Source organism: Benincasa hispida, chromosome 9, assembly GCF_027475165.1.
Source record: "Benincasa hispida cultivar pf3 chromosome 9, pf3_genome.v1.1, whole genome shotgun sequence".
Lineage (NCBI taxonomy): Eukaryota > Viridiplantae > Streptophyta > Magnoliopsida > Cucurbitales > Cucurbitaceae > Benincasa > Benincasa hispida.
Genome location: NC_143486.1, coordinates 39,431,899 through 39,442,020, shown reverse-complemented (window position 1 = coordinate 39,442,020; position 10,122 = coordinate 39,431,899). Strand labels below are relative to the sequence as shown.

At 32.4% G+C, this 10,122-nt stretch overlaps 1 protein-coding gene across 3 annotated transcripts; it reads left to right on the top strand.

The window, feature by feature from the left end:
• Window positions 1-255: 255 nt before the first annotated feature.
• LOC120086852 (transmembrane protein (DUF616)) lies at window positions 256-7,562 on the top strand. 3 transcript variants are annotated; one of them, XM_039043669.2, is made up of 8 exons: window positions 256-561; window positions 867-1,120; window positions 2,603-2,701; window positions 3,855-4,210; window positions 6,042-6,253; window positions 6,356-6,612; window positions 6,706-6,884; window positions 7,304-7,562. In XM_039043669.2, the coding sequence occupies exons 2-8, from the start codon at window positions 895-897 to the stop codon at window positions 7,373-7,375; spliced, it is 1,401 nt and encodes a 466-aa protein (XP_038899597.1). In that variant the 5' UTR covers window positions 256-561; window positions 867-894; the 3' UTR covers window positions 7,376-7,562. The 3 variants fall into 3 exon arrangements, with proteins under 3 accessions (XP_038899597.1, XP_038899598.1, XP_038899595.1); XM_039043670.2 differs by having other exon boundaries at window positions 269-403; XM_039043667.2 differs by having other exon boundaries at window positions 338-597.
• Window positions 7,563-10,122: the final 2,560 nt, after the last annotated feature.

The following is a 10,122-nucleotide window of genomic DNA, read 5'->3' as shown; positions in this document are numbered from 1 at the left end:
TTAAAGATTTGAAAAGTTACATAAAATTTTGATATATTTTTGGTAACGATTTAAAAAATTACCTAAGATTTTAATTTGATAAAGATAACGGGGATTTGAAAGATTACATAATATCATAAATATTAGTAGAATCTTGGTGTAATCAATCTAGAAAAACTATTCAAACTGGTTCCAAAAAGGAGACTAGTTTTGGACTTTAATGTAATATTTCTGACCATTTCTCCTTCATATCCTTTTTCCATATTTGTTTATATTATAATTTTATATTATTAGAAAGGAAAAGAAAAAAAAAGGAGAGAAATAAACCCTTCGGCCCGTCGCTCACATCCTCCACCCCGTTCTATTTTTCTCAATTTCGGTATTTCAAACTTTATAGATTAAATACTTGATGATCACCGACCAGGTAAATGCTTCGGATCAGCTTCTTCATTTGGTTTCCCAAAAATTCTTTGAAGATCTGTACAGTGATGCTTTCAATCTGAATTAGAGATGCCTCATTGTAATTACCATTTGCATTTGCATTTTAAGAATGCGCTCCATATGGTGAACTTTGCTTTACGGGTACTTCTCATTTTCGCCCTCCATGTTTTGCAGCATGTACGTAGTGTATGAATTGTATTTTAGTGATTTCCATTGTTTTAGCATTTCATTTTATCACTTTTGGTTCAGGATTTTCTTTAGGCTTACTAGCTTTGTGGTTTCATTCAAATTGAAATGGGTATTGCTCGGAAATTTTCGGTTAATTTTCTATCGAAATACAACTTGTTGAAAGATGAAGTATTATCCAATGATTGGATGAAGTTCTTGAATTTTTCTGGAAAGTTATGTTTTTTGATGTTGATCAACTCCATTTTCCCCCAAACCAGGTATGAACCGAGATTTGGTGGCATTGTTATGATGGGTCTGTTTGGGAACAATAATGAGCAGTTACCCGAAAGAAGAGCCATTGTTTCTGGATTTTTTAAATCCTTCGGCAAAGCGGAATATGGAAGTAGGGCTGTCCGTCGAGGAAGAAGGCTTGGTCGAACTACCAGAAAAAGATTCTCATGTTTGTTTTTAACGCTTACAACTTCCTTCTTGTTGTATTTGGCGGTCTTTGGCTTGAAAATGAACTTTTATGGTAAAGTTTCATTCCTTTCTTTCTGCTTATGTATTATAGAATCAGCACGATTATACAGTTATAGAATGTAGTTGGAAATAAGTCCCACTCTCTCTCTCTCTGGTGCTACAGTAGCAAATTAGTTAAAGAGGGCTGTCCCTATTTCTTTATCCATGTCATTGCTAACTGAGTAGAGTTATTTAACTGTCTTCCTCCAGTTATAATAATTCAATCGTTTTAACTTATGTTTCGTGACTATGGACATCACTAGAACCACATCAGATGTCATGACTGGCTTTTTCTTAGGCATAATATCAAATGGTGCGTAGAACATAAAAGATTTGATATGAATGCACAAAACTAGAGTCAAATAGAGGCTCAAACCACAAAAATCAGATATGGATAAAACTAGAAATTTGAAACCCTATCCCTCTTTCAAAATGGTTCCTCTTCTCCATTGATTTTGACTGAATTAAACACTTAAAGAGTATGAGGACAAGTCAGTGAAAAAATACTTTGGCCTCTCACATGCCTTCATGTGCCAAATGTGAGAGAACGGAGGCAGAAGCTTGTGATACTGAATGAACTCTGTCTGTGATGAATTTGGCAGCTAGAAATTGTAGAAAGATTGATCCATGGCTGCCTCTCTTCCTGTTATGGGTTGTACGTACTAGTTTTCATGCTAATGTGGTGACCCAAACTCCAGTGTCCAAATCCAGGCCTCACTTAGAATGAAAACCGTTAAACAAAGCCAAAAGACTTTGAGGAATTTTATCTCTTTGATACTGTATATATAATCTATTCATGGGAACCTTAAACTGAAACATAAAAAATTACAATGAAGTCAGAAGTCAGTGATAATTTCCTACAAGTATAAGCATATGTATTTTTGTATGACCTTGTACATTCATATTTCTCAAAGAAAATTCAATTTATTTCAAAAGAAAATACACTATATAGCATCTCTCAATGAAAGAGAGACAAAAAGGAGGAAAGAGAAAGAATTCAGCTATCAATCTCAATGAATTTTGGAGATCTTGTATTTTTCTTGATAGATCTTGGCTTTCTTGTATTTCATGGTTTTGACATCTTGTTTTTGGGTGGTTTGTTACTTTTAACCACAACCAGCTGTTTGTCCGACTTAGATTTTATGTTTTGCAGCCTTTATCTTTTAGTGGTTGGGTTTTTAAGTTTTATTTGAATTAGTTGCCAACTAACCTTCTGTTGTAAGGTAACTAATTGTCCAACCTATTTAAATGGTTGTTTTCCTCATTAAGAAGCATTGTACAGTAAACTCTCTCCCTTGTCTACATCAATTTCTTTCTTTTTCTTCTTCTTCTTCTTCTTCTTTTTTTCTTTTCTTTTCAATAAATGATTTTAAACAATGATGTATGTTCATCTCTTCTTTTGGTTTATTTTAGAATTGAATCTAATCACTTTTTATAATTTTGGTGGGATTAGAAATATAACTTTCACTGTCAAGATAAAATTCTCATTTCATAGATAAAACTGGAGATAGCATGTCAGTGTCAGAAGTACAAGGAGAACATTTGGTATCCAGAGACCAGAGACCACCAACTAGCAAGCATCGTCGCAAGCAACGTAAGTATTCTTGGCTTGTATTGATGCACACACGTGACTGAAATACCTCAATGATTTTATTCAGTACCCCATAAGTACAGCTGCTGTCATATTTATAGGACTGGCTGTAATTGAGTTAGAAAAAGGGAATTACAACTGGCTGAATAGGTAAAGAAATAAAAGAGTAACACTTACACTATCCAACCAAATATTAATAAGAAAGAAAGAAAGACTTTAACAAGATGGCAAGATGGGCAAGAAAGGTCAAGAATGCCAAGATTCTCTACATCAGTTCCTTTCCTTCAAAAGAAAACTTGACCCGTGAGTTCATTCAGCTAAAGAGAAGCATACGGGGCTTGATAATCAAATAGATTTGAGACATAAAATTCAACTAATGCATAAAATGGTGGCAAATCAATTTTGTAGGCATTGTGTCCAATCTTTTCCAGAATAAGAAATGACCTGATTTTCTTGTTTGTGAGTTTGTTGTGTTGACGTGAAGGAAGTCTGGTTTTCCTCAAATGTACCATAACAAGGTCAACAACTACAAGAGATTTCGGGTGGCGATGAGCATCGGCTTTCCTTCTTTTTTTTTTGGTGATAAGAAACAAGAATATATTACGCACAGAAGATCCAAAAAATACAGCCTAAAGGCAAGGGAGAAGAGGGAACCCCCTCCCTAAGAAGAAAAACCAACCAAACTATAGAAGAACTTTCCAATTCATTTTGTTGCTTTGATTCGTTAAATATGCATATCTTTTTTTAAAAAGGAAACAAATCTTTTCATTGATATAATGAAAAGTGGCCAATGTATTCTTTTATACGATTAATCTTAAAGAGGGGAAAACAAGAAAATAAACCAAAAATAGACAAAGGATACGAAGGTTTTTGAATGAATGACAAGTACCCTTCCATAAAATTAGTGAGAAGATTTCAGCTATTGGATGAAGACAAACAAAAGACTTCTTGAAAGAGGAAATGCTTAACCTTGACTTAATGCATTAAATATGTATATTCTTATGTATGCATAAAATGACTAAAATTGTTTTATAAAAGTTAACCATAAATTAAGAGTTGGGACTAATTTAGAGACCAAAATGGTATTTTAACATTAGATCTTTAATACATAGCTCTAGATTTAATTCATTTATATTTTCATCACAACAATTTTCAGATTTCCCTTGTGATGTTGAGTTTGCCGAGTCAGTTGCTTACCTTGTGGAGCCCGAGGGTTTCATGAATGTTACTAAGTTCTCCTTAGAGTTCATAGAGCATGAGGAAAAACCATCTGAAACTTATTTATATACGCCTAGATTTGGAGGACATCAAACCCTCGAGGAAAGGGAGAAATCCTTTTATGCAACAAATCAAAAACTTCATTGTGGTTTTATTAAAGGACCACCAGGATACCCAAGTACGGGATTTGATTTAGATGAAAAGGACGATGCATACATGAAAACATGCAAGGTTGCTGTTTCCTCCTGCATTTTTGGGAGCTCTGATTTTCTGAGGCGGCCTACTAGCAAACAGGTAAGTTTATTGTCCTTTGTTAAATCCTTTCCCTGAGATGTTTATAAGACTTGATGACTTCTTTCTGACAAAATGATGTGATTATAGATACTCATTGGACAATGTACATCTGATGGTTTTTTCCATTTAATGTATGTGCGTGGTTTTTTAAGGATAAGATGCAAATGTCACTTCAAATGCGTGAAAATTCATTTGCTGTACTTTCCCTTTTTACAATTCCTGAATATCATATTTGTTTTTCCTATTACTCATACTCCTTAGATAATATATACCTTATTTTCAGATTATTTGTATATTTATGTTCCCTAAGTAGATTATCTTTAGTCATGTATACGTTGCCTTGGTCTAAGCTAAAATTTCATTTGCTGTATGTTCCTTTCTGCTTTTTCTGAAGTTATTGTGTCGTAACAGTGGTTTAGTTCTAGTCTTCATGGTATGCTTCTCTACTTCACAGATTGCCTAATACAGACTCAACATAAGATCTTATTATTTTAAATAAAAGTCAATTCCCAGGCTGAAAATCCTTCAGAACAAATACTGCAAGGGAATTTCAGTCGTCAGGTTACTATCATTATTGAAAATTTCAGTCGTTGGGTTACTATCATTATTGAAATGTATCTAGGCTTGTTATAGGAGCTTCCAAGTACAGTATAAGGTTTTACACGAAGGGCAACAATAAAAGTTGTTCAGTTAGATATGCAAAAGCACCGCGATTAAACTAGTTGCTTTCTTGATTAAACATTAGCAACGTGTGATGCAATCAAAATGAGTGGACTTGGGAAACATTGTGCATAAATTTCCTTTAGGCAATAACAACAACCTCTAGACAAATGTCTTCTACCAAAAACCCGTCAACTTCAAATCTACGATCAAGTGATGAGCTTTGTATTGCGCTTCATAAAATCTGTATGCACACACTCCTTTTTCTATTTTGTATCTTCTAATCACTTGGTCTCCTTCTTCCATGCATTTTCGTACATCTCTATATTCTATTTCCTTTTTCAGTACAGTTCAAGTTTGATATGGCATGACTCTCATGTTTTTGGCTCTTTGGAAGATCTTATACTTTCTTTAAGTTTCTATTAAGTTCTCTTTCTTGTTCTTTACTTTACAATGGGTTACTTTTTAATTACCCTTTGACTAAACTGAGTAATCTTTTGACAGTTTTCTGGTTAGTTGGCCAGGTTGTGGCCTTATGACTACCAATTTCAAATAAGATGATTATTCTCTCTATATTACACTCCTCATTTATATTCTAGTCTATAATGCCATTTCCTACAAAGTTATAGGCAATAACTTGAAAGCATCCTACACCAATGGGATAATCCGGAAAGAATTCTTCTGATCTTCAAATGGAGTTTTGTTATCCTGTCTTACCTTTTCCAATAAGTTCCATTCCAATGTATGCAATCTAGAACATCGTACAGGATCATCGCATAGACGGACTACTTTGCTTGCTTTTTCCTTTACTGAATAAGCTTGGTTTCCGTCACTCTTTCTCCCCTGACCAAACAAAAAACCATAAAGCCAAGATCTCTATAAAGCAGAATACAGATGTGCAGCAGAGAAGAAAAGGATCAATTTAGATAGTCCTTTGTGGCTCCGATGGCGACTAGATCAACGCGTTGTATTTTTCTAATCCTGTAAAAGCACATTATTTTCTCATGTTAAACGTGGAGTTGCTAGCCTTATGTCTGAACACCATGCTGAAACATGTTTTATCATTACACATGAAATGTATACAGGAGTGTAGCACAATGTTTTCATTTTTCCATCTTAATTATCTGTTACCAAGGATTATAACAGGGATTGCCGTTTTTCTTTGCCACAGATCAGTGAGTATTCCAAGAAGAATGTTTGTTTTGTCATGTTTGTGGATGAGCAAACACTATCAAAATTGGCAGCTGAGGGAAATATTCCTGATGATAAGGGATGCATTGGACTGTGGAAGATAGTTGTTGTGAGGAATTTACCCTACGAAGATATGCGCAGAACCGGAAAGGTGCCTAAATTTTTGTCACATCGCCTTTTCCCTTCTGCTAGGTAATCCTCGCATCTTCCATTAGGTACATGATGCAAGGCACAATGATTCCCTGTATGTATATGTTTATTTACCTTTCTTACTCTTCCATGCGTTTCCAAAAGGTATTCAATATGGCTAGACAGCAAAATGCGTCTTCAGATAGATCCAATGCTAATTATTGAATATTTTCTGTGGCGAAAAAAGTCGGAGTATGCCATTTCAAACCATTACGACCGCCATTGTGTCTGGGAGGAAGTACAGCAAAATAAACGTCTGAATAAGTACAATCACACTGCCATTGACGAACAGTTTGCTTTTTATCAGTCTGATGGCCTTGTGAAGTTTGACCCCTCTGATGTCAAGAGCAGTCTTCCTAGTTGTGAGTGTTCCATGCATTTTACTGTTGAGTTCTTCATTTACTTTCGTATCTTTTATAGTTGATGCATTGGTTTTCGTCTCCATTACAATGCAGTTGTTCCGGAAGGTTCCTTCATCGTCCGGGCACATACGCCAATGTCGAATTTATTTTCATGTCTTTGGTTCAATGAAGTTGACCGCTTTACCTCACGTGATCAGTTGAGCTTTGCATACACTTACTTGAAACTCAGGAGAACAAACCAAGACACACCATTCAACTTAAACATGTTCAAGGTAATTTACCTTTCTCTAAAATATGTTTTAGATGCGACGGTTTAGCACCCTTATTCTTTCCGAAGTTACAAAATTACTCTTAAACTTTTGCAAGCATTTTGAAACTTCCACTGAAGTAAAAATCCTTTAAAATATTAGATAGAAAGTGGGACTTGAAACGGTTTGGTCGTGACTTAGAATGGTGTGGTGATCTAAATTTCTATTCTATGTCATTGTCACTGCCATATTCTAGGTCCTATTTTCCGTCTGAAATTTTAAAGAACTTTTACATGTATTTTCAACTTTAGTGAATGTTCTATTTTGAAAGTACAAAGGTACATTTGAAAGAAATGACAAAGTATAGAGATATCTTTTTTTTTATTTAACTTTTTAAGTAATTAGATAAATTTACTGTTTTCCCTCTCTTTTTCTTTGATAAGGACTGTGAACGGCGATCACTAGCCAAACTTTTCCGTCATAGATTATTGTCACCTCCAAATATTGATCCTTGAAGGTTAGTTTTGAGGTACTTCAATTATTTCTTTTGTAATTATAACGTTGTACACATATCATGACCAATTAGGCATCTTTTTTTAACCCTTTGGTCATGTGGGGATATCTCATCTCCCCCTTTGTATGGTTTTCTTATTTCTTATTATTAAAAGGGGAAAAACCTTCAAGCTTTTGCAGTGATTTCAATATCAACCTCATTTTCTGTTTTTTCACTCAAGAAAGAATGATGACGTTTAATTGGTTTTTGCCGTATGTCGTATGTGGTAGTGAAAGTTAAAAGGTAATCTATTAGTACATTCACTCTTGCAACCACCTTGGACGAAGACAACCTACAGACAACCACTTTTGCGTAGTCAATTCAGACGACTACCTTCGATGACAACTCTGATGATGATTGTCTTGACTTACAAATTCCATCGACATCTCCAACTACTATACCAACTCAATTGATCATATATGAAATAAAAATCTTAATTAAGAAAGCGTTTTTAAATCAAATTTGAAATATTAGTTCATAATATTTAATACTCATCTTTCATATTAATTTGACGTTAATAAAAACACCCCGATTAATTTGACATTAATAGAAACACCCCGAGTATCTATCAAATGTCAAAGTCATTCTCATGAAAGGATGATTTTTTTTTCAATTTTTTTCAGTAAATTATCTTGGTAGTAACCTTAAGAAAAAAAAAATTTATAAAAATTTGAAGGAAAAATAGGATGTATTTCCCTCCATAGCCCTGTTTGATGGTTTGAAAGTTAATGTTCAAGGAAAAAAACATAAACTACAGGAAAAAGTATTTAGTTTTTTTTTTTTTGTAAAGTTTATTTATGTAAATAATATTTGAACCTTGTTTTCATAAAAAAAAAAAAATTATGCATTATATTTAAAATTGTAAAATATATTCCTTTTAATTTATAAATTATTTAACGAAGAAATGCAGTAAATTTTTTTTCTTCACAGGTTGTACGAAATTCTATTTTTATAATTTATATTGTAATTTTTTGCTTTTAGAAATTATCATCATTATTATTATTTTGTAATGAATACTGTTTTAATTTCCATAAACCCAGTTTTTATTATACTATAAGCTTTTCAAACAAATATTCTTTAGAAATGAAGGGATAATGAGTATAATATAATTGAATCACTATCATATTTTAAAAATTAGATTTAGGAGATTATATTCTCAAATCTTCCTTTATATCTCTTACCCTTCTTGATTCTTACGTTTTTCTCATACTTCAATCAGCTCTCTTCCTTATATCTCTTCAACATTCTCCTTTTATTAATTTATACAACTAAATAACCACGTACTTTTTTAGAAAGTTAAGACTTCATTTGATAACTATTTTATTTTTTATTTTTGTTTTTTAAAAATTAAGCTTATAGACACTATTTCCACTCCCAAATTTCTTCATTTGTTATTTACTTTTCACTGGTAGTTTAAAAAACCAATCCAAATTTTGAGAACTAAAATAGTAGTTTTCAAAAGGTTGTTTTTGTTTTTGGAATTTGATTAAGAGTTCTCAACCATTGTACTAAATCATTATAAGAAATGGGAATGAAATAAACTTAATTTTAAAAAACAAAAACAAAAAACTAATGCTCCGTTTAGTAACCATTTGGTTTTTGAATATTAAGTTTATTTTACCATGATTTCCATCTTTTTTAAATACAATAGTTAAATTCTTAGCTAAAATCCAAAAACAAGAACAATCTTTTGAAAGCTAACTTTTTTTTTAGTTCTCAAAATTTGGGTGTCTATGGACTTAATTTTCAAAAATAAAAACAAAAACAAAAAATAAAATGGTTACTAAACGGATATAAAATATTACATTTATTGGAGGAGGAGAAGAAAAAAAAAAAAAAAAAACTTACCTTGATATATGGGAAGAAAATGAATATAATAATTGAATTAACAATGAGATTGGAAAAAATGATAAATGGTTTGGTATTAAAATTAATAAGATTAAAATAGATGTTACATAATATCTCCCCATTTTCTAACCCATCCATCCATATCTCATTATTTCCTCATTTTCTCAAATCCTCCCTCTGTATCTCCTTCTTCCCTCTTCTTTTTTCCTCTCTATTCTCACTATTCCAGTAATAATAAACAAGAACATATCAATCAAAATAAAGCTACAATAAAGCATTTACAGGGTTTACAGTTTTTATTGAGAATGCCGGGGAAAGTGCACTTACAAAGAAGAACTTAAAAAAAAGTAAACAAAAAGCAAAAAAACACACAAGTAAACTTTATTGAAAATGCTTTTCTGAAGATATTATCGGTGAAAGCGCAATAATGCTGTCTTTTGGAGATGTTCCAGGTGAAAGTAGAATTAGAAGGGAAGAACTAGGGAAAACAAAAAAACAAAAAACACACTAACAACAAACATGCATCTTCATAGAAGAAGGTGGAAAGCTGTATTTTCTTGTAAAGATGTTTTGTTGGAATGACGTCATTTACTGGAAGGTTATGAAGGCTTTGATCATAAGTTTAAATAAATTTATTAATAACTGACCATTAAAGTCAAAGAGTATAATTTAAACTATATGTTCCACCAATTTATACAAAATTAATTGGATTTTAATTTATGTCAAAAGCTAAACATTTTTGTCATTTTGAGAGGTAACTTGGTTAACATGGATGAAAAAAAGAAAAAGAAAAAGAAAAATTATATTACATTAAGATGCAATTCATGTGTTTCATGTATAGAGCTCTCTTTTTTTGGAGGT

Excerpts from the sequence above, each read along its gene's own strand:
- LOC120086852 (XM_039043667.2), top strand. Across the intron at positions 1,121-2,602 it reads CTTGAAAATGAACTTTTATG|ATAAAACTGGAGATAGCATG; the intron begins GTAAAGTTTCAT and ends CTCATTTCATAG. Across the intron at positions 6,613-6,705 it reads CAAGAGCAGTCTTCCTAGTT|TTGTTCCGGAAGGTTCCTTC; the intron begins GTGAGTGTTCCA and ends ATTACAATGCAG.